The sequence below is a fragment of the Perissodus microlepis genome, chromosome 12, assembly GCF_051167445.1.
Source record: "Perissodus microlepis isolate ML-2025 ecotype Zambia chromosome 12, ASM5116744v1, whole genome shotgun sequence".
In the NCBI taxonomy this organism is placed as follows: Eukaryota; Metazoa; Chordata; class Actinopteri; order Cichliformes; family Cichlidae; genus Perissodus; species Perissodus microlepis.
Genome location: NC_140472.1, coordinates 31,811,507 through 31,826,493, shown reverse-complemented (window position 1 = coordinate 31,826,493; position 14,987 = coordinate 31,811,507). Strand labels below are relative to the sequence as shown.

The following is a 14,987-nucleotide window of genomic DNA, read 5'->3' as shown; positions in this document are numbered from 1 at the left end:
GACCAAATCAGTCATTTTAGCCATTTAAATAGTTTCTATATTCTTGTTTCTAATGTTAGTCTGAGAGACCGTGAAGGCTCTTGAGCAAATGGTGACGGTTAAAAAGACAAACGTTTAAAAAAACAAATACTTTTGAAAACATCTCAACATGTCCAACATGGAGTTTCAACGTGGGAAAAATGTGTATTCCCTGACTCGTTGGTCAGTCGCTGCTGGTTATCAACAGCTGTAGTAGTACCACAAACCTCCCGTTGGTATCTTTAGCCACTGGCAGATTGTCATGCTCATACGTAGTTTTTTCCACAACAGAGAGAGTTCGCCTTCATTTTGCTTTACCACTCCAACAACACATTTCAGAAGCTTAACTTTGACGGTGAATGATGTCCGTGTTGAGTTTACATTGCACTTTTCACAGTCCCACTAATGCTTGTCGAGTAGTTTGCAAACAAGCCGGCTTCTTCCATACAAACCATGTGGGTTTGTATGGAAGCTAGCAGGTTACCTTCACAAAGGTAACCTGCTAGCAACCAAAGCAATCATTCTAGTTTTTAGTGCAGTACCATAATCTTGGAACCAGTTTCACTCTAGTGACTGGCAGTAACCCCCGGGTCTCTAGCCTTTACTGACTGAGGCCTAATTAAAAAGAGAACCTTTAATAAGGCCACTAATACTTTTTCAGACTTTATCCCAAAGTATGAAATTCTTTTTATTTCTATTTCACATTTTTTACAATTAAATAACATTTTGTGAATTATAACCTTTGATTGATAATCAGGAAGACTATTTCCCTCAAACACTAATGATCATATTTGATTATGGATTTTGAAACCAGTAGTTTTTGGCCCTGATTCCAAAGTGAGTCTTTTAAAATTGAATATTTGCTGACATTCAGTCCACAGCGCTGGAGCTGCAACAATAAACTTGGCAGTATCGAAATCTGCTGTAGAAGAAAAAGTAGAGGCATTTCTAAAAAAAAGGTGCAGGGCACCCTCGAGTCTTTTGTTTTTCTCTCTAAAGAAGTAAGAAAAATCTTCTCTTGTCAGATTTTAGAGAAACCTGCAAGGAACTGATTGATCTCCATAATAACACAACAGCAGCGGACCTCCTTTATCTGGGAAACCAAACACTACAGAAAAGCTCCGTGTCGGACCTGACAAAGTGCTGCTGTTTTCTTGGGCACTTCCAGACACAGCGTGGTGAAGAAGTTCTTTTGAGCGTTAAATCACTCAAGAATATCGCTCAGTGAGATATCTGTCAAGCCCGTAATCTTTATTGAGTCATAATGGCGAGAAAAATCCTTCACTGCTGATTGCTGCTGCTCTCTCAGCAGAATTATTTCCCAGAGCTGCTGTAATTGGGACTATAATAAGTGGTGAAGATAAGAGAGGAGCTCTTAAAGGCACCGTTGACATGGGTTTCATTACATCTAACTATGGTGATGATAGTAGTTAAGATCACTCACAAGCCATGAACTTAAAAACATGTTCTTGGGTTTATGAAACACCACTGGAGCCTGGAATCGAAGAAGAAATATGAAATGACTCGTAACATTTCACAAAAAACTAAGGAGTTGTTTTTTTGAGTTTGAACTAATTTAGTATTGATTAATATAGTGGGAAACAATGGTGATGTTGGCGTTTAACCAGACCTGAAAATAATCTTTTTCAGGTCCCTGCAGAACTGGCAAAAGCGCAGAATTTTTACCCAAGTAGAATTATGATACATGTGTTAAAAAATACTCCTATAAAAGCTGAAGTACTCATTAAACTAATTTATTCAAGTAAAAGTGAAAATGTACAAGCTCTGAAATATACCCAAAATAGTAAAAAGCAGCTCTTTGAAGGACATTTCTACCAGCTTTTTTTCGTGCCAAGCTAACTGAAGCTCTTGTTCTTTTAATTATATAATGATAAAATGTAGCAGTCCATGGGAATACAAATGTTTTTTGTTTTTCTTTGCCTCTACACCTAAACAGAAAAAAAAAGTACAGTCAAAGGGTTAAAGTGGGATTTGGCACATGGGGGAACGCTAATATTGGTGAAAAGGGCTGAGTGTACGGAAAAGCACCACAAATCACAGTAATTCCTGTTGTGAGGTCCAGTAGATTTCTTCTTGTGATCAGCTGATCTTACACAACTTAATCCATTAGCTATCTTGGCTGATTTTCATCCCCTACACTGACAGACAGTTTGCTGCCTTTATATCAGCTTCAGTTCAAATTCATCTGTGCTGTACTTGATGTAACCTAATCTGACCATGAACACCACAGCCACCGTGCACCAGTCCAACACTTTATTGTAAAACAGTGCTGCAAACTAACCCGTTTATCCCGAGTTTTTTCATGGTTTGCTTAAATAACATAAAGTTAATACCTCAGTTTGTTTCGAAGGACGTTTCATGATATGAACAATACGCAACTATAAGTCATAGATGATCAACATGATGGCAACTAAGCTTGAAATTTCCAGTGTTTCATATGCCGCTGATCAGTGCAGTCGTCTGTCCTGTCTTTTTTTACATCTTTCTCCATCTCTGACTGAAGTTCTCTCAGTCTCAAATACAGCAGCTATACTTTTAGCTAGTGACACACTGTGTGACACACTGCACAGAAAGAGGTTGTGTGTTTGTTGGTATTTGTTGAGCTGATAGAAACGTATTTATAATTGCCTGCCATTTTAAAAAATGTTACTCCCTTTATGCTCCCTCTTTTTTCTGTAATTAGCAGACCTAAAAAAAACAGTTTCAGATTTTTCCAGCCCAATTTAAGACTTGAGTACAGAGCTTTAAATGATGCATAGATTACATGTTACTGTTTCTTTCATCTGTTTGTATACAATAAGCCTTGGTGATGGATACACCAATGGGATTGTTTTTTCTGTGTTATTGTTCCTACATTTAGACTCAAATTGGTTTGATGTTTGAATGTGCACAGTGATGTGAAATATAAACTTTCCTCAGATCCTTTAAACCCAAAGTAGGCTAAGAAGAAGACCTAAGAATATTGGTATTGTTCTAATGCATGCTGAGTGGTCATGAGGGTGCCCCCTCATGCTGGCACAGGTTTCTAAATGATAATTAAACGTCAGAAGTGAAGTTAAAGCCCATCAGAAGCTTCAGTGTGTGTATAAGAAGCAGCTGGTTGATGTGGATGAAGGTGATGCTATTGGGAGAATGCTGCTACAAGTTCTCTGCTGCCGTTCCCTTCATTCCTGAAATCTGAATAGCTGATACTGTAAAATGGCACCATGATGTCTTTAATACCTACAGGAAATTATTTTACTACAATCAAAACACTTAAAAACATCTGAAAAGAAATCCCTCTGATATATCAAACCCTCATCTTAAACAGATGAAATTCACGTTTTTGTTCGACAGCTCCATGGGCGATCGTGGCTCAAGAGTTGGGAGTTCGCCTTGTAATCGGAAGGTTGCCGGTTCGAGCCCCGGCTTGGACAGTCTCGGTCGTTGTGTCCTTGGGCAAGACACTTCACCTGTTGCCTACTGGTGGTGGTCAGAGGGCCCGGTGGCGCCAGTGTCCGGCAGCCTCGCCTCTGTCAGTGCGCCCCAGGGTGGCTGTGGCTACAATGTAGCTTACCATCGCCAGTGTGTGAATGTGTGTGTGAATGGGTGGATGACTGGATATGTAAAGCGCTTTGGGGTCCTTAGGGACTAGTAAAGCGCTATATAAATACAGGCCATTTACCATTTACCATAATGTCAACCAATGCTCCCAGTGACCCAGAGAGCATGAGGACTCAAATACATTAAAATCTACAGACAATCTATAAACGTTAAAACATCTAATTTGTTCCTTTTAACCTTTTCACACACAAAAAGCTTGAAAGGGGTTTTTTTTGAAAGGGAGTGTTCCTCACAATTATGTCCACATTTAACATTGATTAATATTAAAATGGAACAAATCCGGTGTGCTGTGAATTCGAATCCAGCCCTCAAAGGGTTGATGATGTTGGTTACACTGACAGTTGTCACACACATTATTGTTACACAGTGAATATCAATAAAGATTCTGAATATGTCATGTGTGATTTCCAAATATTTCTGAGCAGTTACTTTTGTCCTGATGCTGAGAGCGTGAAATAAACTCTCCTGCATCTCTCTCCGTCTCATTCCAGCTCCTTGTGTTTGCAGAAATGTTCTCACTGCTCCACAATTAGCAATTAGTGGGTGGATAGGCTACACGGATTGAGTGCAACATTAAATTGTCCCCTGCCCTGCTGGCCCCAGAAGCCACAGGGTCTAAGCACTTTCCTGGCAGAAACACTTTTTTTGTTGTTATAATCACACTGAATGTATCCATTGTTACCTTCTTGCACTACTGTATTATTTTTCTGAGTCACTCTGTACAAAAGTGGAAGCTAATTATAATGTGCAGCTTCTGTACGTGTGTGCGTTAGCTGAAAACATTCATCCAAGCCTCTGCTCTCAAAAACTGCTCAACGAGTGTGAAATGTTTGCATTTCACAAGGGTGAGGACTCCACCAGCCAGGAAAGAGAGATGAAGATGAATCAAACCAGACCGAGTGAGAAAAAATGATTTTTTTAAAGTCTGGATACAGTTGAGAGATGATTAGCTGACACTCAGTATTAGGAAGCTGGTAACTGCAGACTGAGGGTGGAATAATGAATAGTGTGACATTTGGAGAAAATGTCTCCTCTTCTAAAATGTCCTTCCGATTCTTGCCTCCATTATGCAGCATTATCCAACACTGAAATAATCATCTGTCAGTTGGATTCACTCCAGTAATAATAAAATGACTTTAATAATCCTTTTCCTTATATTTCTGCCCATCTCTTTCTCCCATTAATTTCAGCAGAAGCGGAAGCTCAATCATGGACATATATTTCATTAAATATATTGAAACTAAGCTGAGTGGCATAATCTGATCTTTAATGAATCCTCTTTTCTGCAGGTGGACCCCATGTTCACAGTCCCAGCTCCCCCAGCTCCAGGCCACCCCGGGGCCCCTGGATGCTCACTGCCCTCGGCCCCCTCGTTTTCCCCCCCGGCCCTGCCCACCTCAAACCCTAAGCAGCTGGCGGTGAGGACGAGGTCCATCGGCACCAACACCCAGGATGGAGCTGCGTCAGGGGCGCTGGAGGGTGATTCGGCCTGCTTGGGGCCCTGCCAACCTGGGACTAGCGTCAACCTGGAGGGTATCGTTTGGCACGAGACAGAGGAAGGTGAGCATTCTTCCTGAAACCTCACACTGGTGAACACACAATTTTAGCACATCAAGCATTAAAACCCAGGTTACATTCAAGGATCTGCAGACTTATGGGGCTATTAAATACTCCTTTCTCCTGTTTTTTTTCTTGCAAGGTCTTTTGTAGCAGTGGCTGCCTTGAAGGTAGAAAAACCATAAAAAAGAAAACATAATGGATACAGTGTTTGGCATTCAGTGTGTGTCGGAGCAGTAGTATTGTTCCAACCTTTATACCTTCCTCGCAGTGTTTTGATTTGACACAAGAAACAGTCTGAGGTAGAATAAAGTCATTTGTTGTGAATGGGTTTAAATAAGTAGAAATATGAAGAAAACCTGAAACTCGTTTACAGTGAGTCAGAGCGTTTCCAGGAATGCACTGAATGATGGTGAGAATGTGAAAAGGCTAAAGTGTCAAGCACGGGCAAATGAAATACCTTTGCCATGCTTCAGTAGAATTTGAGATGCCTGAAACGCCCTGGCAGCTTTTCTGATCCTTAGCGAGACATGAGTTTACTTTGACAAGTGGAAAAGTCTAAACTCTCTTTCAGGGATGCTTTTCTTTTATTATTGTTTCCATTTGTTGCAGCTATCCTGCTTATTTAGGATCCAGTTTAAAGCATTCTTCTGAGGCAGGGTGGCCTCTTTACAAAAAAGGGGTTTATGCTTCCAGCAAATTGTTGTTTTAGTCCGTCTCATTAAAACTAAACACAGCGTTTTCAGTGAGATATAGTCAATCACACTGTAACTGGAGACTCTTCATTTAAGGACCGTTTATACATTTCTGACAGCTCTAGGGAAACAGACTGTTTTTACTTAGAGCTGAGGAAAAATTTCTACTTTTATTTATTGCTTTGGCTCGTTGGGATATTTGGTATTTCCATAATGAGTTCTTATCAGGAAAACACAGCACATCATAATGCAACTTTCAAGAGCGTTAATTATTTTATGGAGCTGGTCCAGTTATTATCAAGTGACCTTAATGTAAAAGTGTAAACGATGACCTTATTGGGTGGGTGAATGGATTTTTGCAACGTGGTGAAATCTGATTTGAAGAGAAGCTGATGTGACTGTGAGACAGCTAATGCCTTTGGCACCAGGCGCTGATTTAATGTGACTGAAGGATCTGCGCTGTAGGGTTTGTGTGTTTAACTATCTGAGAAGATGTATTGGCTTATCGGTCATAGGTCATCATCCAATAAGCATGTCTCTGGCTAATCCTTTCTGAAAATTAGGATGATCAAAATTTAAAAAACTGACTTAATTTGTAGTCACCAGGATCCAAAATGAGTCAGTAAGACTATAAACTCAGCAGGAAATGTTTACTGAGGTACAATTTTTCTACAGACTTTGATAGACAGCTTCACATTTTAGTCTCTGAAGCGATGTACAACTTCATCGCTCTATGACTCCAGCTCGATGAGTCCTTTTTTAGTTTGTTCAACATCCTCTTCTCCTGTGCTTTCAGCATCTTTGCATCTCGGCTGTTGCATAAAATAATGCACCGTGTTCTTATTTGAGCAAAGATGGGAAACCACCAATGTTTAAGCATTAAACAGCGAGGCAATTTGTTGGTCTATGTGGATGCATCTGGTAAAGCCGTGGAGATAATGCAGCAGAGTGATGACACTGTGCCAAAGTAAGGGATCGGGTCTAGAGAACATGACATATCATGAAATGTCCTTCAAGTAAAACAATTTTGACACCCAGCAAAGAGGTTCTGGCCCTAAAAAAAATGTTTTTCAGTAAAAAAGACTTAGAAAATTTGAGAGGAAAGCAAAGTTCAGTGAGGTTTTCTTTGGTGTGTTTGTTTGTTTTTTGAACCAGCCGTCCACCGACAGCTTCTTGATGTTGTATGCACATCTGCACAGCTTGGCTTCTGTACTATGGGTGATGAGCCGAGCAGATAGGAGTAGTAGCAGGATTGCCTTCCACTGAAGCACAGACAAAACTGACAGCCCCAAGTCGCAGCTGAATTTTGGATGATTGATCTACATTAAAAAACTTTTACAGTCCCTGATTTCTCTAATATCTTGTAAAGATTTGGAGGTTGTTTCCCTTTTGTCACATGAAAAATTGAAAATTCAATTTACTTTGTTAAGCACCTTTCTGTTTTTTGGGGTGAAGCTTAAAACAAAATCAAAACCACTGCCAAGGCTACCAACCATATATTTGTACACCTAATATATCACCAATATTCTTCAGTGAGCTCTACAGTCTGCGCCCTGAGACCAGCGGTAGTAAATTTACATTTTTTGGCCTTTTATTTTCTTCTGTCTTGTACTTTCACATTTTACTGGATAATATATTTTAGATTACCTGGTTTATAGGCTCAGGGCTTCACCGCAATACGCTGCATTCATTTTAGATTCTATTTTAGTGACTAAGATCTTATTCACAAGGCTCAAGCCTTTCATCGCCAACCCAGAAGAAACATTCCTTCATTTTCCAGCAGTAAAGATATTAATTTAAAATTATAAATATGTTTTCTGACAAAAGACATAAGAAACAGGCAGAAAAACGTCTGTAAATTTGCACCAGGAGAACTTCAGTGCTACCAATATGAGTTGCCGTTACAACCCAAATTCCAAAAAGATGGGATGTTGTATAAAGGTAAATATAGTGTAATGAGGACTTTCATTGCATTATTATTATTTACATTTTATTCAGGGTCTCAACATTTTCAGAACCGGGGCTGTAAATCACCAAATATCAGTATCGATCAACTGCAGCCATCTTTCTCTAACCTTAACGATGTGCACTTCCTCAATTTGGTCCTGTCACTGCAGATCAGATTTTATTTTAGCTTCTCCTTTTTTACTTTCAGCCATCTTCGCAACCCACAGCCAGAACATCATCTGCCAATTTTTTCCTCTTTGGAGTGAAAATATGCATATAAAAAAAAAGTTGAATATTTCAGCTGTTTGTGCCCTGAAAAGATACGCTTGGCCCAATTAAAGCGGGCATTGCTACAATCTGTGTGGGTTTGAAAAACATATGTTACAAGAAAAAGTAGATGATAGTACTAATTTTTATTATTCCAGACCTTTCAGTCCCACAAACAAAAATAACCACGATTCTTTTCAAACAAGGCTGGACGTCCTCGTGAGAGCAGTTTTGGCGTTGCACCGTGCGCTCATGAGTCCAAATAACGCAGAACTAGAAACACATCCAACACTACAAAACGATACCATGGGAGTGCTGGGCTGTAGATCAGACGGCCCGATGATTCACCCGCCGATTTCTACGCCACCGCACTTTGATAGGCCGTTAACGAGGACAGCATTCAGCACTGCAGCCTCTCAGCGGAGGTGTAATAACTTACTGCAGGCTTTTAATGAATAAATCCAATCTCTCACTGCCCATCTCGCTCTGCCAGCCGCTGGTCCTCTGAAGCTGAGTCTTGAGTTTGGCGTAGAAGTGCCCCAGTATTAATTAACTGGTGCTTTTCGCTCTGCCCAGGAAAAAATAAAGAAGAAAATACAAACACAGCGCAGGGTAATATAACCCTGGCCAAGACTGCTGCTAAACAGGATAGAGATGGAGACGAGAAAGAAAGTGAAAAATGCATCTCTCACTTAAGACTGTTTGTAACAGGGCCCAAAGAGGCAAAGTCAGAGAAAACAAACTGTGGATAAAACTTAGATGTATCCTCGTGGACCTTGACGACCTCAAATAATTAAAAAGAAGGAAGAAACTGCAGGTAAAAAATTAAAATGAAGCTTGAATGTTTTAGAAAAAGGAGAAATCAGCGTTCAATCCTCCTCCAAGGCTGAGATAGGGGTGGGGGTGTGACACAGACCGTATATAAAAACTGAATGTTAAAATTTAAGCCAATGTGGAAGTGCCGTAAACCTGATTGTTTCTAATTGCCAATAGGGAGCAATTATGTTGTAGACATCTGTAGAAAACCAAATCTAGTTTGAATAAACGCTTTTCTGATGAATTCATGTCTCTGTTGTTAAGTCTTATTGAAACCAACATGATGTTCATTTTGTAAATTATTGTCCTCATTAGAATAAAGAAAGGAGAATAACTAATGAGTGACAACATGTAGCTATGGGGTGTGTTAGAGTATTGAAAGAAATATCTAAGGTTTTCTTTTTTAAATTACATTTTTTCCCAAGAAATGTAGGCCTTAATCAGTAGATATTGTAAACTTTACCTTATTTGCATATATGTTACCTTACTGAAGGAGAAAGCAACAGTCAGCTTCTTTGTGAGCAGGAAATGAGTTTTCAGTATTAAAGGATATACAAAAATCAAGAAGCTAATTCAAACACGCAACACTACAGATGAAAACACTGTGATACAGACTCAACAATATTTAGTGTAGTACTAATCAGCTGATCTCAGTATGAGTCCACACCGATCATGGTTCAGCTGATACACTTCTATAGTTCAAGCAGGGACTGCTATGTAAACTGTGCATTTGCAAGCTGCTTTGCAACCCACTTTCACTCCAGCCTGTCTGATCTTCTTTTGACTATAAAGGTTCTACCTTGGTATTAAATGCTGTGATGTTACATGAATTTAGAGATTAACTCTGCAGACTTATCCTGAATAGTTTTTTTTCTCTGGTCAGCTGGTAACATCTCAAAATATTTTTCTGTAAACTGTTAAATTCTAAATTCCAAATATTTCTTCTCTCCAAAAGTGAATATTTGTGTATTTAATTATTTGTTTATCTTGACTGTTTAAAGGAAATCTGATAAATTTTAACCCTCTCAACAACTCACCAGCCCAGTGCAGTCTCTCCAGAACAACTTGGGAGTCAGCCTCAAGTGTCTCCAATTCTAATATTTCTCATTTGTAATTAGCTCTCTAGCTTCAGCACAGTAGTGCGGTGGTTAGCACTGTTGCCTCACAACAAGAAGGTTGTGGGTTCAAATTCACCATCTGGCTGGTGTCATTCTTTGTGGCGATTCTCTCATTGATGTCAGTGTCTCAGGGATTAGCAAGCCTTTTCCAATTAAATTTTTTAAAAGAGTCTGAATTTTAAATTTGCTTTGTGCTCGTAAAATTCATGGTTTAATAAGGCAAAAATACTGTTACCGAGTTCACCACCAAAAGCTTCTGACTTCCCACCAATCTCGCACCGATTCTTCCTTGAGATACCCTGCTGAGTAGAAAACAAAGAAACAAACAGGAGTGACAACATCCTCCAGCCCGCCACCTTCCCCCACCCCCACCCCTCAGTGGAGGCACTAAATGAAAACATCAAAGCATTGTGTTTCCAGGTTTGTGCAAGTAAATAAATAGAAACAGCATCAGGGAGATGATGCGTTACGTTATTATATTAGGATAAAGTGAGTCACACACTCTAATGAGCAAATAAATAATGATATAGAGACATAAACTGCAGTATATCACCAGATAATAAATAATACAGAGAAAGGGAAAAGGATGGAGGGTGGCTGCAAGAGGAAAGAAAAAGAGCAAGAAAATAGATTCGGTGCTCAGTCTGTCCCAACAGGCTGACAGATGGATGGATGGAGCGAGAAGTGGGGAAATGGAAAGAGCTGTAGCAGAGGTTTAGTCTGTATTTTTAAACTACCGCAGGGATAAGAGGAGATGGAGAGGAATGTAAAGACGGAGGCAGGAGGAGACCGACAGAGGCACGAAGAAGAAGAAGCATTTCATCAGTGATGCAGACTGAAAGCGATGGACAATGTCAGAGTCAAAGAGAGAGACACAGAAAGACAAAGAGAGATAATGTTTTTCTTCCTGCCGCTCAGGGACTATTGTTCAGGAGGTGGAGTGATAACTGGAGCCCCCTCCTTGTGACGGCGGAGGGATACGGGAGGGAGAGATGCAGGTTGCATGTTAATTAAGCTGAATACTAATTGGAGAGACAGAAAGGAGGAGAAGAAGAGACCACCATTTCAGCTTCAACCCTCCTCCCCGTCTTCTTCCCTGTGGGGGACCAGACTCTGATGAGCGCTAATCAAACAGTGATTGGCTCGATTCTTAACTAAGCTGCACAAACTCCATGACTTCGGATCGCTCAGTCTGTCTGGATTCTAGACATTAAGTCAATTACAAGTACTGTAAATAATTATGCTCAGCAAGTGATTTGCATTTCAATGAACACACAAAATAATCACATGTAATAACAACTAAGTAGCTCCTTCATCTTATTGGCCATAAAATCTAACTATTAAAATTTCTTTTAACACAAACACTGTTCCGATCTGGGATGCTCATACTGAGCGTGGTTAAAGTTTCAAATGATAACCTTATCATTTGATATCAGTGCATGTTCAGCTATTCCTGTGAGCCAAAAGCATCGCACTGCTCTAAAATCCCGATTTTTTAATCTACTCTTTCTTGTGTTGGATGTCATTAAGGATATCTTATCCATCCATCCATCCATTTATCCATTTATCCAAAGTCTGGTCACAGTCGCAGCAAGCTAAGTAGGGTGTTCCAAACATCTTTTTCCCCAGAAACACTTTCCAGTTCCTCCTGGCAGATCCCAAGTCATTCCCATGCCAATTGAGATGTGAAATCTCTCCAGTAAATTCTGGTTCTGCCCCAGGGACTCATCCCATAAGTTATGCCCGGAAAACTTCCAAAGGGAGGTGGCCATGAGGCATTATCCCTTCAGATAGCCAAGCTCCTCATCCCAAGTCTTATAGCCCTTTTCCACTAGTACCTACTTGGCTCGACTCAACTTGGTTTTGGTCGTTTCCATTATGATCGAGTACCCCCTAATGTGCGTGGAGTCATTGTAGCAACACGATCATGAAAGTCCTGTGATCGTTCGGATGTGAACTGAACACCACAACAATGGGGCGATATACCTGCTGCTCAGTGTATGGCTTTTTATAAGACTTGAGGACTACGGTGTTGTCTTTGTGTAGTCATTTCCCTTGTTGCCAGGTTAGAAAAATGGCGGTTTCGATTTTCGTGAAAGAGGCACTCTCATGACTCATCAAGTGGCACCACTGACTAACCTGCTGACATCACATTTTGGATCAGATCGCTTGGAACCCCGGCAGAGTTGGTATTAGAAAGTATCTGATACCAGGTACGGCCACCTCATTGAAAACCCTAAAAATTGAGTGCAGCCATGTTGAGCCGACCCGAGTAGTTACTAGTGGAAAAGGCCTATAAGAAAACCCCCTAATAAGATTTAAATTCCAGTTTAAGGTCATGTTTTCATACACCCTAGATCGTTTTCAGTTCAGCTGCTATTTTTGGATAGCTCAACTTCCGTTTCAAACTGATCCGAATTTCATGTGGAAGATCGTCAAGTGATGAGCTTAGTCTTCAGCTACAGCCGAGCAGTTTGTAGTGGGAGAATCCACAGTTTCCAAGCCTGGAGGCAATGTGTCAGGTGATAAGTGAGACCAGGATAATACTCATCATTTTTTCAGCATTCAAGGGATCCTACACAGTTAATTCGCCCCTCAGGATGAGGCTGTCAAAGCAAAGTTTTACTGTAACATCCTGAGGTGTCTATAGGGGGACATTCAGAGGAAATGATCTGAACTGTGGCATCGCAATCTTTGCTTGACAGGTTTGCTCTCCTGCAATGTTCTTCAGATACCAAAAATAAAAATCAAGTAATGGATCATTGTTTGGAAGCACTGGAGGAGACGCAGTGTCCATCACAGGGGCACTGTTTTGATACAACTTTATTAGCACTGTTATTCTTTAACCTTATCTAAGCTGCTTTTGCTGACTAAGCAATTACACATATAGGACTCTGAACCTTCTTGTCTGCCATCCATTCTAATAACCTCCTGACAAATCTGACTTGATACATAATTCCTCATTCTCTCAAAAATTCCCCTCCAAAATCTCATGAAGCAGTAATTAATCACATTAATTTACCAGCACTTAAATGAGAAAGTGCACATTTTATTGCTAAATACATGTGATTCTGTGGACTTCAGTGACTGTGACTGGCTCAGGTTTAAGGATTGCTGTTGACAGTGCTCACACAGCTGCAGAGGAGAAGTCAGGGGATGCTTGCCGAGAGCTTAGAGAAAATCAGCAGAAAAATATGAAGCAGCAGCGACACAAACACAGGCGAGGCAGAGCTGGGTGATTCTGACAGCCTCGACAGACACTTAAACTGCACTCAGTGCAGTGTGGATGTCACATTTGGATGCAGCAGTGCAGCTCGAGCATCTTTTTTCATTTCGTTTCACAGCAAAAGCAGATGCAGGTTCAGACTGCGAGGGAGAAAATGAACAGAGAGTCAATGCAGAGTACGTGTGAATGAGGGAAAGACATTCATTTTTAATTTCTCCATTAAGATGTTGTTATTTTCTGCAGTGCAGAGGATAAAGAGAGGGCGCACAATGCGGAGAACATTTTCTTTTTCCCTGACTCATAACAAACAAACCCTGAAGTCCCTCAGATAGAGGTGCTTGAATTCAGGGGCGTTTAGTTCAAGCACTACTCAGCCATTGCTCACTCTCTTTTAAAAAGTGGTTGCTTGTTTGTGCGAAGCCTCTGTGAAGCAGTAAAATTGAGTCAGGGCGTTTATTTCAATAAGTGTTAGAAACAGACTTTGAGGGATCCTGAATGCCACACGGGTTCTCTAATAGCAGCACAAACGCCCACGTTCATGACAGCGAGACACAAACTGACGACCTATTGAGTGTTTTGGCTTCTTCCCAAGAAGAGACTTGCTGACTAAAAATAGAAACGCTGTCACGTTTCAGCCCGAGCGAGGCTTCAGGGGGCACGAGAGTGAAGAGGAAAACCTCCACTGCTGCACTTTGGACTTTGTTTCTACATATTTCATCTACTTCATCCTACATCTTGTACCCTTTTATCCTTGTCCTTGTGCAACTATTATTTAACCGTCAGTTTGTTTTACTGTCTGCTTGACTTGTTCTATTACTTTATTGCTCATTTCTTTATTGCAAGCAATGCAGCACTGAAGAAGTAGATTTTTCACATCCATGTGGGCCTGCAATAAGATATCAAGAAATTTATGAAAGATTAAACTAGAAGGGACATTAGCTTTTTTAGATATGTTTTTAAAAAAGATGATAATCTTTTGTTTTCCTTTGAGATCATGAAAGTATTTGCAATATTTCTTTTATTGGTTATCAGGAGCGGTACAAAATGTTGATGCAGCAGTATCGTATTGCTTACTCCTCCATTCATCATCATCATCAGGTCTCTTGCAGTGTATGTGTAGACTTGATGTGAGACGTGTTTCTACTGTAGGTGATCCTGATGAGGATTGCAAGATCCACACCAAGGATCTATAAGTCATCAGTGCTAACGTTGGCCCATCGGGTGCATCGTGGTTGCTTCTGTTCATTGACTTCATGCTAATGACTTCATGCTTTTGTTTGCGCTGAGTACTTGAGAGCTGAATCCATCCAATCATCTGGAGATTTGTGGAATTTGGCATTTCAAACAGATTCCTCTTCCAATCTGACTCATTGTATCACTGTATGTAGCTGACTGACTGTCTTATAATGTACTGAGTCACTATATTGTGATACAGTCGCATCATCACTGTATTGTGATGAGTATCTGAGATTCTTGCTTCTGCTATTTAAAGTTACAAATTACCAAACCAGCTCATCACGGCTGTTTCTTGACTCCGAGGACCGCAGCCTGCACATTACAGACATATACTGATTTACAGGAAAGCCAGTTTAAAATGTCTGTTTATGTTTTTAAGTCAAACAAAACCCTTTCTTTGTACACAGTATGCGTCAACCTCCCTGTATTGACCTCATCATCTCAGCTGTCTTATTAGTCAGACCAGCTGTCAGAGACCCTCTG

The 14,987-nt window shown here is 40.4% G+C and overlaps 1 protein-coding gene across 2 annotated transcripts in view; it reads left to right on the top strand.

The window, feature by feature from the left end:
- znf608 (zinc finger protein 608) overlaps positions 1–14,987 on the top strand; it is a 66,046-nt gene that overhangs the window by 26,543 nt on the left and 24,516 nt on the right. For both annotated transcript variants that reach the window (XM_084945808.1, XM_084945807.1), the window contains exon 2: positions 4,932–5,202. In XM_084945808.1, the coding sequence (XP_084801934.1) occupies positions 4,932–5,202 (271 nt within the window). The remainder of the gene's footprint in view (positions 1–4,931; positions 5,203–14,987) is intronic.